Raw genomic sequence first — 15,873 nt, 5'->3', positions numbered from 1 at the left:
ATCACTGGTTGCTGAGAACAATTTGAAACCGTTGACAAATCTCATAAACATTTGATGCTTATGATTTCTTTATTGCTTTTTTATTGCTCGAACCAAATAATATAAAATCAGCTGCGACAGAGAGACGAGAGGAGATATTGCACGAGGACAAAAGTCTGAGATTTGTCTGATTCTGAAGCAAAGAAAACTTTTTAAATGTTGTAATTGAAATGGAAGATGACATTTAACCTGTTCAGATCTGAAAGTGTACCTGTTTCATAATTCATGCACAATTTACAGACAAAAATATTGTGATTTGCTTTTGTGTTGTGTGTTTTGTTTTTGTGTAATGTGTTGTTGTGTTGTGTAATATGCTGTTGTGTTTGGCACTTCCGGGCCACCGTATTGGCCTTCAGTTCTGATTTGACCTTAATGTAATAAATAAACACACAAACGATTATAAAATTCAACGTTTTGCTGCTTTTCATTAAAAAACACATTTCTTCCTTAAGAGTGAATGAAATGTTCTGAGTGGAACCCTCCTGTCTTGAATGTTCTCCAGGCTCGTTGGAGGAGAACACACGCGCACACGCGCACGCACACAGACGCGCGCGCAGGACGTCGCCGCCTCCTCCTCCGTGCCTCGTGCAGCCAGCAGGCATAGCTGTTACCTAGTTACGAGCGAGAGAGAGCCGGTCATAACGCTGCGGCGGCGGCTTCAGCGCATCAGTCGGTCCGGAACACACAGAGGAAACGAAGCACCGGGAGAACCAGGACCCGGAGGGACTCGGAGGGACTCGGAGGATGAGGAATAGAACCACCGCAGCTGCTCGTCTCACGTCGTTTCATCAATAAATCCCCCCAAAGCAGCAGACAGACCGGGTCTGAGGAGTTCCGAAGGTTTGCAGAGGTAAGTTCAGACATCAGTGGACGGTTTGAGCCTAACTGAGTCCGCAGCAGAAGGTCCTGGATCAGGGTCTCTACCACAGACCACTTCACTAACTTTTCCTTCATAAAAACGAGTCAAATTATCTGCAATAACAAACTGCATCATATTTATTATTATTTATTTATTACAGCTATTCAGTAAGACATTAATGCCGATTAAACAACTTTAAATACTCTACAATTATATTAGTGACTCCAATAGCCCACGGCAATGGTCAGATTATGAGACAAGGGACCCCTGGACCCAGACCCCCAACCATCCAAGACAGGGCCAAGACCCCCAGACTGAAAGAGACACGAGTGACTACAGACAACACTCACTCTCTTTGTGGTGGTTTTGAGTCTCTTTGTGGTGGTTTTGAGTCTCTTTGTGGTCACTTTGAGTCTCTTTGTGGTGGTTTTGAGTCTCTTTGTGGTCACTTTGAGTCTCTCTGTGGTGGCTTTGAGTCTCTTTGTGGTGGCTTTGAGTCTCTTTGTGGTGGTTTTGTGTGTCTTTGTGGTCACTTTGAGTCTATTTGTGGTGGTTTTGAGTCTCTTTGTGGTGGTTTTGAGTCTCTGTGGTGGTTTTAAGTCACTTTGTGGTGGTTTTGAGTAGAGGTGTAACGATTAATTCGATTAATCGATGAATCGATTGTCAGTCCTATAGATTCTACTAAATCGATCTGCTAAAATAAATAAATAGAATGAATCGTTTTGGCTTCACCAATAATCGATATAAATGCATTTAATCGGATGAATCGTGATTCTTATGATTAATGTTTTAATACGTTTAGGACACACTCTCCCCTGCCGGCATGTAGTCTATTGAATAATGTTAAAAATAACAATGCAATGTTTAATTACATTTTTGTATTCAGCATAAAATATTATGCAGGACTACTTTTTTATAGAATAAATATGTTATTTTTCACCTTTCAGAAGAATACAGATAGTCTCACTCGCATTATTGCATGTTTATTTCATGGATATAGAATTTTGGTGGTTTTGAGTCTCTGTGGTGGTTTTGAGTGTCTTTGTGGTGGCGTTGAGTCTCTCTGTGGTGGCGTTGAGTCTCTCTGTGGTCACTTTGTGTCTCTTTGTGGTGGTTTTGAGTGTCTTTGTGGTGGTTTTGAGTGACTCTGTGGTGGTTTTGAGTGTCTCTGTGGTGGTTTTAAGTCTCTATGGTGACAAATTGAAGAAACGGTGGATGATTTGATGGTGATAGGCAGGCGGGACAGACTGCTGATTGATTGATGGATGGATGTCATGATATTAGTGGTTGAAATTGATTGGTTCAAGCTGATGTAAGCATGCGTCATATTTCTTTTTCAGGACGAATACAAATATTGGGTTTTGATCTGACAGCAGCATAGTATAATGACTGAGGATGTGATCTAAAAGGACTTTCAGTGTAAACATTTATTAGCAGTATATAAGATTCAAGAAAGATCATTCAGCCATCCTGTGATAATAGATGCGTCTCACCCCACTAGAGGTGGATTACGTGGACAAAATCAGCAATACAGCTTTGCCTTGATGTTGCTGAACATTTTGCTTCGTTAAATTAATCTGTCATCCTTCATTAACACACGAAGACTGCTGCATCTTTGTTTCTTTTCACACTCGGGTCAGCCTCTGGGAGAGAAAACACATTTTTCCACCTTGAAAAAATCCCAACTGTGAATATGAGTATTATTGTGACGATCATCTGACAGGATTCGTTCTGTTCCGTTCAGAGGAGCAAAACCAACGTCACGCTCCGACACATCCAACACACTTTTCATGTGAAATGCTTCATTATATTTTCATTATTTTAAAGTGGAAGCAAAAGATTCAGATATTATTCAATGTGTGATCCTGGAAATAGACATTATAATGCATTCACTCTCTAATAGCAAAATGATGGCATCACACACACACACACACACACACACACACACACACACACATGGTTGCCACAGGTGGGAAGTTAATCAGAACAACTCACAGTATAATTTCAGGCTAAATTGCCTTTTAAGATGTCAAAAGCACAGAAAGCGGGAACAATCTGATGCCTCGTCAAAGAAAGAAAATCGGTGTTTAGGGAAGCAATGAGAGTTTTTATTTCCTCTTTTTATATGAAACATTACTGGCTTCATCAGGCTGTTAGAGTTTTATGTAAGTGTTCTTTGTTCAGTCATAACACGAACTGATAGTTTCACTTCCTGGCAGAGACTTAAGATGACTCGTGTCTGTAAGGTAAATATGATAATAAGCTATAAGCTAATTATCTTAGCATGAAGACTGTAACATGGGAGGAGGGGGGGTGTCCTGCCTGGCTTGGTCCAGCCCTAAAACTCATGAATTAAAAATGTTAGATGAGAAGAATTAGCTGATCTCTACATGAAGTGGAGTCTCCGCTGGTTGCCTAGCAACAGTAACCAGATCCAAAACAATTCATCGTTTTTCAGTCATGTGATTGAAACGGAGACCCGGAGGGCAAAACAATAACCCAAAGTCGCGTCTATAGCACAAGAGGTCAAATATTTCATGTTTGGAGCTGCAGAGTAATAAAAACATACGTACAGAAGTCAAATGTGGACTTTTAGATCCGGGTTTGGTCACTAAAGAACGTGAAGCTGTGTGCTTAGAGATCACACAACATCTTAATGTCAATATCAATGGAGTCATGTAGCTTTCTGGAGAGCATATTTATTGTATTTTGTTTGTTTTTTGTACATTAATACATTATAATAATTGTCAAAAATGATTTATTATTATAGGCCTACATTTTCGTGCCATAGAGTAATAAAATAATCCGCTAAACTATGAATAATGCGTTGTATGCAACCCTCCGAACATCACAATTTGTTATTTTTACATCACGATTTTACAGATTAAACAAATAATAACATGTACGATCGGATACAAGATGAAATGTGCACGTGGAAACTCAAAAAACAAAAGTGCCTCAATGTTGTGCAATAATTTGACAATTATACGTTGGTTTTAGTCTGTACTTCAACTTTAAATTGGTTTTACAAATCAAAAAATCTGGATCCTACGACTCTTGTTTACGCATGTCCATTCATTCAACCAGCTGCTGGTCAGTCTAATCTTTATTTATTAATAATTATCTTTATTTTCATCAGTCTTCTCCTCAAGAAAGTAATGAAGCATTTTCCATGTTATTATCTTGTTTAATTCACGTATTCATGCATGAATGAAAGTATGAAAATATAACGTCTGTTGAAGGAGAATCTTCCTGCAGCAGCAATATTAAATGATTAAATAAATGTAATAATTAGATGGTCCGACCTCAGCAGGACTATATATATATACTATATATATATATAACGGTAAACCTTCTTCTTCAGGCATGAGATTGATGTGTTCAGTTGGTTTTTATCTCCCTGTTCTTTTTAAAAATGGAGCTGAAGGAAAGAAAATGAAAGACATGTGAAGAGGATATTTCCATTTTTTGCTCTGATGTTTTTCTTCCTTCGGCCCTTGGAGATCGGCTTCTACCTCACATGGAGAACCTGCAGAGCCCAACATGATAGATAGCAGTGCTGGACACTGATTGGTTGCCTTCATTCCCAGGCTTTTTGAGGGAAAATGAACAAACTTAAAGTCAAGCCGAATTTTAAAAAAAAGCCTTTTTAACCCTTTTAGATCAAATCCCCGTTCATACCGTTCACAATACCTGCTGAACATGTTATATTATATAAAAATCCAATGTTCCTTTCTTGCTGGAAACACTCACATCGGCTGGTACCAACCGATAATATCATGACATCCATCCATCGGAGCTGGAGAAGGTGGTGAGCTGATCTTTTCAACGGAGTACGTCACGATCAGAAGCTCGATGCCGTTTCAACACAAAGCCTTCGACTCTTCTGTGAGATTGAATCTTGTGTCGTACAGCTGTGCAGTAAATGAAGAGTGAAATGAATGGGCAAGCATCACTGCACACTTCAAACATGGAGGCACTATATGTTTCATGGATGTTCAACACTGGGGGGAAAAAAGCTTTAAAATGAGCAGCTCCCTGTTGACTCGAGGGGGTTAAAAATACTTCTGCATCTGATACTCTTCTACACTGATATTCATTTAAAGGCCATTTCCTATTCAGAATGTAGTAAATTGCTTTTTTTTGCAGTGTTTGTCTTCATTTTTCATGTAACCTTCATTCTTTGTTTGTAAACCTTCCTGATAATAATATGAATATTTCACTCAGTTAACTGCTTGGCAAAACGCCGAATGTTCAGTCTCGGCTTCCAAGAGGGAAAAAAAATACAAAAGAAAGCTAAACAAATACGCTATTCAAACATGTCGGCCGATGTCCTCAAGCATGACCGTGACCTGCTTTCTGCTGAAGACGGACATGTTGACACCAATATAACGCTGATTATTAATGTTCCCTGGGGCCCGTTTCACAAAGCAGGTTCAACCTAACCCTGAACTCTGAGTTGACCAACTCTGAGATGGGCAACTCTGAGTTTTCAGTTTCAGAACAGTGGTTTTGAATTAGTTCAGTCAACTCTGAGTATGTAAACTCTGAGTTACGCGCGTCATCATCAATGGAGCTCCGATACTACGATTCACCATGGCAACCGAGAGAGTGTTATTAGATATTACTGAGTGTTTATGTAGAAAACGAGCTCATCCTGAGAAAGCGGAGCAACGTAACTGCAGCAAAGTAGCGATAGTTAGCGTGGCAGACAATTACTGCCCGATCTAATGTGTATAACTGAATGAAACAGTCGATTGATCTAAAGGTAATAAGTCTTTCTTTTCAGTCTTGCAGAGCGACACTGTGGTGTAGCGGTTAGCAACGCCACCCCCGGCGCAGGCAACAGGGGTTCAACTCCCGTAGTTCACAAAGTAGCGCACTGAATGAGTTATCATTTTCATTGGGTGTAATCCCCCCAGGCACAGAAAGAAAGTGGCGTCAGTTGAAAATTAAGCATAAGAATATTGCGCAAATACGTTGACTAAGGCATATGATTTTAATCATATTTCACATATTAAACAGTAAATATAAGCAGGTATTTCAACACAGAAATGTACTTAAACATTTCATAAATCTCCCGTTCGCAAAAAAACTACCTACGCAAAGAATCTGGTTGCGGATTATGTCCGCAATATGAAATGTTGAAAATGTCGGAGAATATTGTTATGATAATATCTAATGTGATTGGAAGGAAAGGTAATCAAAATCTTCTCCCGATGCAAAGCTGCTAGAATCACTTTTATTTCCGTATCGATTAGGTTGACGATGAAAGGACGGCACATTTTTTTCAGAGTTGGTTCAGATTCCGAAAAAGGCGGAGACATGTAGGGAGAAACTCACGGTTTGTTGAAGCAAACCTGCTAGCGAGCAGGTTAGGTTCACGGAGTATGTTACCCGGGTAACTGACTCAGATTTATGCTGAACTGGCTTTGTGAAACCGAAAAACCAGAGTTTCCCTCATCTCAGGGTTAACTAACTCAAGGTTTTCACTAAACCTGCTTTGTGAAACGGACCCCTGCAGTTTTTAAAATCCCACTTTTTGACAATTATAGTAACATTTACAGTTTTACTTTCTTCTAAGAGTTGGCACTATGTTCGTCTTTATACATCATCATGATCGTTCATAGTCGTAACCTGATGATTGTAAGTCCAATATTCTCCCTATTTTAGCTCCGTTTTTGGTCTCCACCACCAGATATCTGTGTCTTTAGTGGTTAAATCCTCCACCATGTTCTCTAAGTGTGTCCTTCTGCTCGTCTGTGCCTGTTCCATTATCAAGTTTATATTAATATGTACGTAGAATTTAACCACAATAGAAAAGGAAGAAAATATTAGGAGTCGGTTAGTGTTAATTCTCCAGTCATGTTAAAGTCACATGATCCCTTTATTCTCTGTTTCCAGTCCACTTGCACCAATGTTATAACCTCAATCCAAGCAATATTTATCCCCAAATCTAATTTAAATCTGTTTTTTGTAATTTTTTTAATGTACAAATTGAAGATTTGGATGAAGCGGGACTTTATTAATAATCAATGAGCGGTGAGGTGAGCTGCACATTCGGCTGATAATCCGACGCTGCGGTAGAAGAAGCTCTGATTCCTCCTCGTGTACCTGAATGGATCTGTAGATGTGCAAGCTCGCTGTCAGGATGACAAAGCACTCTCTGAAATCCTCTGAACCTTTCAAGTGCTCCGGCTGTCAGCTGACCTTTGTGATGCTCGACTCACCGCCGCCGAGCGTCGCAGCAGTTTGGCATTTCCTGTCAGCAGCGAGCTGCAGGTCAAAGCGCGTGAGATACAAACGTTCCTTCACCTGCAGCTCATCGGCAGTTTGTTCATGTTACACCTGTTAATGTCCATTAACAGAGATATAAACCTTCTTAATTATACTTTACTTGAAACATTCTGGATATTGATGTAGGGAATCTTATATGGTCTATATCATAGATCTTCAACAGGGGGTCCCGGACCACTAGAGGGTCCGCAGAGATACTGCAGGGGTTCCCCCAAAAATACACCTTTAACATGAATACAACCTAAGCAAATATAAATCTTCCTGTTTGTTGAATATTATGTTGAGAAGTTGTAGAAATTTTTAATCTGAATCTGTCAACAATTATTATTTTAATGGCTAAGCAGTGTATACATCCATCATTACAACATACTGTTATACATGGCCCTAGGCTGCACTACACACTATTATTGGCTGGTTTAATAAGAACATTATGCAATATGTTATAGGGGGTTCCTCCTCCCGGTCTCTATAAAGCTCTTTGGCCTGAAAACGTTGATGACCTCTGTTCTATATAGTGAAACATTATTTTCTCAGGCAGTTCAGAACGTTGTACGTCATAGTGTTGTTCAAACATGGGGGTGTTTGTATAATTATTCCAGTCAGTCACCGTTTCTGTACTTAATGTAACTCGTGTGTCACGTTTGAGATAAAGCAGCGTTTCACCTTCAGCAGCTCTGATAGCGGCAGGTTTCAGAGTGGGCAGACATGGGCACAAATACCTTACATACTACATACTATACTATACTATACTACAAACTCAAGTATTTTTATTGGGAGTTAGAACGTTAGTTACGAAAGTCCGGTTTTATTTGACGTCTGCGTTCCCAATGTCTTTGTTTTCCTGCTGAGTGACACGGGGGGGAAAAGCAACTAAAATGTGTGTCCATGACACGAATCACTAGATTTCATCGTGACCAGTAAAGCTAATGCTAATTAGCTGCAGCTTGTTTGTCATTAGCGGATGCTTAACTGATACAGAGTTAAGTGTGAACGGTAAATGGTGAGGCTGTTATCAATGAGATAACATTAAAATGCATTGTTTCCTGTCAATGCCTCCCACGAGTGTGTGTGTGTGTGTGTGTGTGTGTGTGTGTGTGTGTGTGTGTGTGTGTGTGTGTGTGTGTGTGTGAGGGTATTTTGGATCTCCGCCACTCAGAATGAAATCTAACGGCGAAAAGCCAAATGTGATCTTGAGTTTTAGAACTTCAAAGTACTTAAGTGGAATAAACAAGATCGTATTTTGCTGTTTCCAGGTATTCCAGATTGTTTGGAAATGATTTAAAAACGATAAAGCTGCCTTTGATCCAAATAGTTCTGCCCAAAAGTGAATCAGTGGACGATCCAAGAGGAATAAATGGGTCAAGAGAGGAGTCCTCCATGCCGATCAGACCGCCGGCCAATCAGAAGCAGCAGATGTGAGACCGCTCAGATATAGATGTATATATATAGCCGGCGTCCTCCTTCATCACATGCTGCTTTTGGCCTCAGACTGTCAGAGCTTCTGCTTATTGATCAGTCTGATCGCCGCCTCGGTCACATGACCTGCGTTGCCAAAATAAATCTAAATGCTGCTTTTGACTTTTAAATTGAAAACCAGGGTCCAAATTGTGCTAACTGTCATTTTCCAACATCCGTAGAAGGAAAAACCAACGTATGGATCTAATCCTGCTTCTAAAGAAATAACACGAAGCTTCGACCTGAGCTGTTTGTTATTTCTTTATTGTGTCATTCATCACCACGGCGACCAGCAGACAAAGTGTTTTATTTGTATTCTCTTTGAAACATTTTCACTCGAGGAAAGAGAGGAGAAAAATGAAAGTAAAAAAAGGCCATCCTTGTTTCTCTCCCCGTTTATTCGGTTCTGTTTGATTTACGACACTCATCTCGGGGTTTTCTTTCCCCCGCCGGTTGCCATGGTGACCCAGATCACCAAATTGAATGTGGAATGACCGTAATCACAAGGAATTGGGAGATATTAAAAAAGAAATGATGCATGTGACAACTGTGCTGAAATCACAGAAAACAACTCTGGTCTCAAAAAAGAGACATCTGTGGATTTTTCTTTGTTTCGCTGGTTTTTGAAATGGAACTCGGAGAGGCTGGATGTCTTTTTAATAGACTCTTACAGCTGTGGCCGCCGAGGCGTCGATAACCTTTCAGTCCATTTGTTTGATGAACTCCCGTCAACGAGTTCCGGACATCTGCGTTTTTTTCTTTCTCACTGTTGATTTTCTGAAAAGCAACATCAAACATTTTGGAAGGAAGATAAAAAAGGAGGAGATGGTCGACAGCGTTTCCTCTGAAATGGAGCAGATGATGCTTTTATTGTGATATGATATTGACTTCTCTGCGGTGCAGCTGTGCGGTTAATGACGAGTGAAATGAAAAAGGCGAGAGTGTATGTCTTGATGTCGTGTCTTTGGCATCACTGCACACTGTGGTTTATATTCATAAAAAAGTGTTACTGTATGTTTCATTCTGATTTCATGAGTTTAGTTTTTTGACGTTAATTAGAGTGCAATTTTGAGGTAACTGTACTTTCTACTTCTACTTCACTACATTTCAGAAGGGAAATACTTTACCTTTAATTTCAATCAAAATCGCCATGGTAGCGACCTGTCAATCACCAGGTAGTCCCGCCCTAAGGCATCCTCTGCTTTCTGGTCTGGTGGACTCTAAATGGACCATAATGTACTAAATGAACATCATGCTGGATTGAAGAAGACTTGAAACTAGAGATTGAGACCATAAACTCATGTTTACAATGTTTACTGAGATAATACATCAAGAGAGAAGTAGGACCATTTTCTCATAGACTTCTATACAACCAGAGAGGAGTCGCCCCCTGGTGGCCAGCAGAGAGAAGTAGGACCATTTTCTCATAGACTTCTATACAACCAGAGAGGAGTCGCCCCCTGGTGGCCAGCAGAGAGAAGTAGGACCATTTTCTCATAGACTTCTATACAACCAGAGAGGAGTCGCCCCCTGGTGGCCAGCAGAGAGAAGTAGGACCATTTTCTCATAGACTTCTATACAACCAGAGAGGAGTCGCCCCCTGGTGGCCAGCAGAGAGAAGTAGGACCATTTTCTCATAGACTTCTATACAACCAGAGAGGAGTCGCCCCCTGGTGGCCAGCAGAGAGAAGTAGGACCATTTTCTCATAGACTTCTATACAACCAGAGAGGAGTCGCCCCCTGGTGGCCAGCAGAGAGAAGTAGGACCATTTTCTCATAGACTTCTATACAACCAGAGAGGAGTCGCCCCCTGTTGGCCAGCAGAGAGTAGTAGGACCATTTTCTCATAGACTTCTATACAACCAGAGAGGAGTCGCCCCCTGGTGGCCAGCAGAGAGTAGTAGGACCATTTTCTCATAGACTTCTATACAACCAGAGAGGAGTCGCCCCCTGGTGGCCAGCAGAGAGAATGCAAATTTAAGGTACTTCAGCCTCGGCTTCACTCTTCAGAGTACAGGCTCATTCTTTCCTTTCTAAATTAATTTAAATAGTGTGAGTGAATGTGAGTGCAGCAGCTGTTGAGATGTATTCATGACGCCACACCTGTCTCACCTCCGCCGAGCGTGCGACAGCCGTCTCTCCGGTTCCCGGTCCATGTTGACCACAGTGCTGCTGGGTTGCTAAAGAAATTCCCAGCGTCGCCCCCACACGTGGGAACACGCTCTGTTTAACTTAGCTGCCGTATCAACAGTCCAAATACACAGCAGCAGCATCGACCTGCAAACATCTTCAGCACCGCTTTTAATTGTTTCCTGCCTGACTCATTATTTCGTGTCCGATTCTTTTCCATCGTATTATCTGCGTTTTTTATTTATTTTTGGGTCTCTCGCCCTCTGAGTGTTATCTTCTGTTTTGTCGCCGTAAACATGTTGATGACAGTGTTTGGTGATTGCTTTGTGCTCAGTTCTCTGTGCAAAGAATCCAATTGGCTTGGCTGAACCGCTGAGACGGCGCATGTGTTTGCAAACATTTCTTCTCCAATTTTATCATCACGTCCCTCGTGAGCTCTATTCCAACATAATTGCTAATTACTTCACCACCGTTGCTATTCATCTGAACAAGCACGGGGGAAAACATGGAAAAATATACTTCATTGTCTGTTGTGGTCGTGTGAATTGTGCAGAAATGTTCTTTGCTTTTTGCTTTAACACATAATGATTGAATTATGTGTTATTTTCTTGTATTTTTTAGTTCAAACATTGACATTATTTACAATAAAGGACATTTTCTAAAGTCAATGTAAGTGTGTAAATTGAACTAAATATCCTTTTTAACACAACAACATAATTCCTTATTAAATCTCTGGCCTCCTCGGAGGACAAAGACGTGTTTTTATGTCTTTTCAGTCTCCGGAGATGAAAGAAACGTGGAAGCCTCTTCAGTGAGATAACTAATTCATTTCCTCCTTCCCCCAAACAGAGCAGATGGGCGGGAGCTGAGACGGCGACAGGAAGAGAGCACATCCAACGGGCGCCGTCTGGTCCGATGTCTCCGATGGCGGCGGAGGCGTGGGAGAACGACAGCGGCTCGGCCTCGCCGGGTCTCCCCCTCTTCCTGCTCATGTTCAACGACAGCGACCTTAACGAGACGCTGTTCAACGCCACCGGCTCCAACGCCACGGACGTGCCGTCGGGCCCCAGCGTGGCGGGGGTCCTCATACCGCTCATATACATCGTCGTGTGCGTCATCGGCCTCGGCGGCAACACCCTGGTCATCCACATCGTGCTGCACTACTCCAAGATCGAGTCGGTGACCAACATCTACATCCTGAACCTGGCGATCGCCGACGAGCTGTTCATGCTCGGCCTGCCGTTCCTGGCCGTGCAGAACACGCTGCAGGCGTGGCCCTTCGGCTCCTTCATGTGCCGCCTGGTGATGACCGTCGACTCCATCAACCAGTTCACCAGCATCTTCTGCCTCACCGTGATGAGCATCGACCGCTACTTCGCCGTGGTGCACCCCATCCACTCCAGCAAGTGGCGGCGCCCCCGAGTGGCCAAGGTGGTGAACGGCACCGTGTGGGCGCTGTCGTTTCTGGTGGTGCTGCCCGTGGTCATCTTCGCCAACATCCAGAAGGCCGGCGGCACGTGCAACATCGCGTGGCCGCAGCCGGCCAACATCTGGCAGGCGGCGTTCATCATCTACACGTCCACGGTCGGCTTCTTCTGCCCGCTGCTCATCATCTGCCTCTGCTACCTGCTCATCGTCTTCAAGATCCGCAGCTCGGGCAAGAAGGTGCACGCCACCTCCACCAAGCGCCGCAAGTCGGAGAGGAAGGTGACGCGCATGGTCGTCATCGTGGTCGCCGTCTTCGTCTTCTGCTGGCTGCCCTTCTACGCACTGAACATCATCAACCTGGTGGTGGCGCTGCCCCCCGAGTACCAGGGCCTCTACTACTTCGTGGTGGTGCTCGGCTACGCCAACAGCTGCGCCAACCCCATCGTCTACGGCTTCCTGTCAGACAACTTCAAGCGGGGTTTCCGGAAGGCGCTGTGCCGCTCCACGAGAAAGGTGGAGAACCACGAGCCCATGGAGCGCCAGCAGCAGCAGAAGGAGGGGGGCCGGAAGGCGCTCATGCCAAGGGAGAGCCTGAGACGGGCGGTCCGGGATGAGGAGGAGGACGACGAGGAGGACGTCTCCGAGATGACCGAGATCTACAGGATCGCCCAGAACGGCAACGCCGGCTTCCAGACGGAGAGCTCGCAGCCACTGCTGGCGGAGAAGGGGGCGACCCCGGGGCCGACGGAGCCGGCGTCCCCAGACAGGAAGGACGGATCCGGGGACGTGATGACGACGGCGGTGGCGGGGGGGAAAGATCCGGCCAATGGGTCCACGCTGACCGCACCGCTGCTCCTCAATGGGACCAAAACCGGGAGCATTAAAACGCTGCCGGAGGACATCTTGGACCAGAGCACCTCGCTGGAGATCAGCTACCTGTAAAACTACTATATATAGATATAAATACATGAATTATAAATCAACAGTTTCTGGATCGATTGACTTTTGAACATTTGAAGGGGTTGTTAAAGTTCAACATGCAGAATGTTTTCCTGTTTTGTGTAAATATGCATGAATATGAATGTACAAAGTTGTGCCTTTATTTGCTTTTATCTCATGTCGAGTGTTTGTTTCCATAATGTGACCAATCACACGCTCAGATTTGACCCTATGAACTTATGTTCCCTGCAAAGGCATCGATGACATGGCATTCATTTATTTGAGATATTAATTATGTTTATCGATGTTTTACTGGAGATGTGATTGCAGCTGGTGACAAGGTTAGGTTGTGGCTTTAGGCAACAAAAACATTTTGATGTATCGTCGTTTCTTTTAAATATTGATGCTTTTTTCCCCCCAGTATCAAACCAAATCCACAATCTTTCCCTAACTAAAGAAAAACAGTTTGTAGGAAAGTTTTAATTCACATAAATCGTTACCAAAGAAAGAAAGACCTTCACAGCTGCATTCAGCAGTTTCAGTGTGAATAGTTCAAGACATAAAGACTACGCTGCAGCTGCCGACCTTAAATATGCCGATAGGATTATTCTTTTTTTTTAAACATTAATAATACATTTGCAAACCGGGATGATGGTAATACATCTGCATCAAGTTCGTCTTAGTTATATATTTTATTTTAGCAAAATCTGTTGCCTCCACACGGCTCTCAACGTGGCGACGGCAAACAGTGCTGTCAGAGGTTACCATGGTTACCGCAGGCAGGAAACCGGAGGGGTGGGCGCTAAGCTTTACCGTTACAAGATCTGGACGTCATCACTTAATGCACTTGTTTAAAGTAAGTACATTACAACAATTACTTCATTACATTATCAATTGATTTTATAATGTTTATTGCAATGGTGGAAAAAAAAAAGTAAAAAATCTCAGATCTCCTTTTTAACTCAAAATTATTATTATTATAAAAACATTATTTTTGTTCTGGAAAACAAAATAATGAGGCGTACCCGCGTTGATGCAACATTAGAGTGATGAACACATTAATGCATCAAGCATTATGACACAACAGTGTATTGTTTGACTTTGACTGCAGTAGGATTTTTTAATGCATGACTTTTCCTTGTAACAGAGTATTTCTACACTGTGGCTCTTCTGCTTGCATCGCTTTGGTTCATGACGACTGCAGTGCATAAATGTTCCCGTTAAATCTCATCATCATCATCTCATCATCATCATCAATTCAATTCAATTTTATTTATAGTGTCAAATCACAACAGCAGTCATCTCAGGACACTTAACACATTGAGCAGGACTAGAATACGCTCAAAATTTCAAGAGTCAACACAATTTCAAATTCCCAACATCACCCAGGGGCAAGCGTTACAGCGACAGTGGTGAGAGAAAACTGCCTTAATAGGCTTTTAGGCAGAAATCTGGTGCAGCCCAGGCCCTTGGGTTCCAACTGCATTTGGTGTTGGTAGTATGGTAGTAGTAGCATTAACAGTAGTGGTGGTATTAACAGAAACAATAGTATCAACAGTAGTAGTCCATGGCAGCAGGCACAGCCACGCCCAGATGGATCCATCCCAACCACGGCGCCGTAGACCAGAAAGCAGGAGTAGTTGAGCAGTCACACAGCGGGCAGGTGGAGCTACAATGTGGTGTTTCCAGCATCAGGCCAGTTAGCAGTCTGCATCGGTCAGGACCTCAGTGGACTCTGCTGGACCAGAAAGCATAGCCAGACTCCTGGGAGTGATCCCGGGAGTAGTCAAGTTAGTGACAGTAGAGATGCCGATTTTAGTCAATTACTTTAATTAAAAATACTGGCGGTAAGAGGCAAACAAGACCACAACATCAGTGCAGTCCGGATCAGGTTCCACCACGGGCCAGGGAGACCTGCTAGGCAAGAGAGCACAGGGACTCCGGGGGAACATACACAGAGAGAGCGAGAGAGAGAGCGAGGGAGAGAGGCTCAGTGTGATCATCCTCGGTGTTCATTCATGATAACAGTTATATTTAGCGAGACCCACAAGAGCGTCGACCATTATTAAAAAAGGGGGGGATTTGCCCCCGGCTGTCCGTTATTATTGGATAATAATAATTTGAGATTTGCTGTGTAATGGTGGATGTTTACTCGTGTTTGTGTGTCGGCCTATGAATATTGAGCGGCTGCCTCGGCCGATGAAAACCCACCTGTGATAGTCAGACGATGCTCAGCTGGTGACTCAGTGTGATTCTCTGCCTACAGACTCTCTCCCACGTGCAATATGGACAAGTTAACTCTACCCGCCGTTCAGTCACCTTTTCTTTTTGTTTTATTTTTGGCAGGAGGAACTATGGAAACCACCGTGCAAACAAACAGGACATTAATGCTCACCCCTCCCTCCCCCCACACTTGGGCTCACGTTAAGATATCATATTGTGTTGCACGTTTAGCTCATGCAAAATTAAAAAATCCAGATGCGTTGAGGAGTTTTTCATCCCACGTGGTGACGCTGACAGAGTGGGAGTCTTCATGACTTTCAGCCGTCACTGAAGTTGAAGTGTTGGTTGTTGATTAAAGTGCAGCAACTGTTTCCCAAACCCTCATCATCATCATCATCATCCCCATCATCATCACCATCATCATCGTCACCACCATCATCATCACCATCATCATCATTATCATCACCGTCATCATCACCATCATCATCACCACCATCATCATC

General features: G+C 43.1%; 1 protein-coding gene across 2 annotated transcripts; it reads left to right on the top strand.

Annotated features, from left to right (window-relative positions):
- The first annotated feature begins 658 nt into the window (after positions 1-658).
- On the top strand, positions 659-13,782 carry LOC311030866 (somatostatin receptor 3). Of its 2 annotated transcripts, none has more exons than XM_084036894.1 (2): positions 659-889; positions 11,635-13,782. In XM_084036894.1, exon 2 carries the CDS (start codon positions 11,696-11,698, stop codon positions 13,148-13,150), a length of 1,455 nt encoding a protein of 484 aa, XP_083893020.1. In that variant the 5' UTR covers positions 659-889; positions 11,635-11,695; the 3' UTR covers positions 13,151-13,782. The 2 variants fall into 2 exon arrangements, with proteins under 2 accessions (XP_083893020.1, XP_083893019.1); XM_084036893.1 differs by having other exon boundaries at positions 11,630-13,782.
- The last annotated feature ends 2,091 nt before the right edge of the window (positions 13,783-15,873 follow it).

The sequence above is a fragment of the Eutrigla gurnardus genome (assembly GCF_963514095.1).
Source record: "Eutrigla gurnardus genome assembly, chromosome: 20".
In the NCBI taxonomy this organism is placed as follows: Eukaryota; Metazoa; Chordata; class Actinopteri; order Perciformes; family Triglidae; genus Eutrigla; species Eutrigla gurnardus.
This window is presented reverse-complemented; position numbering and strand designations above follow the sequence as displayed.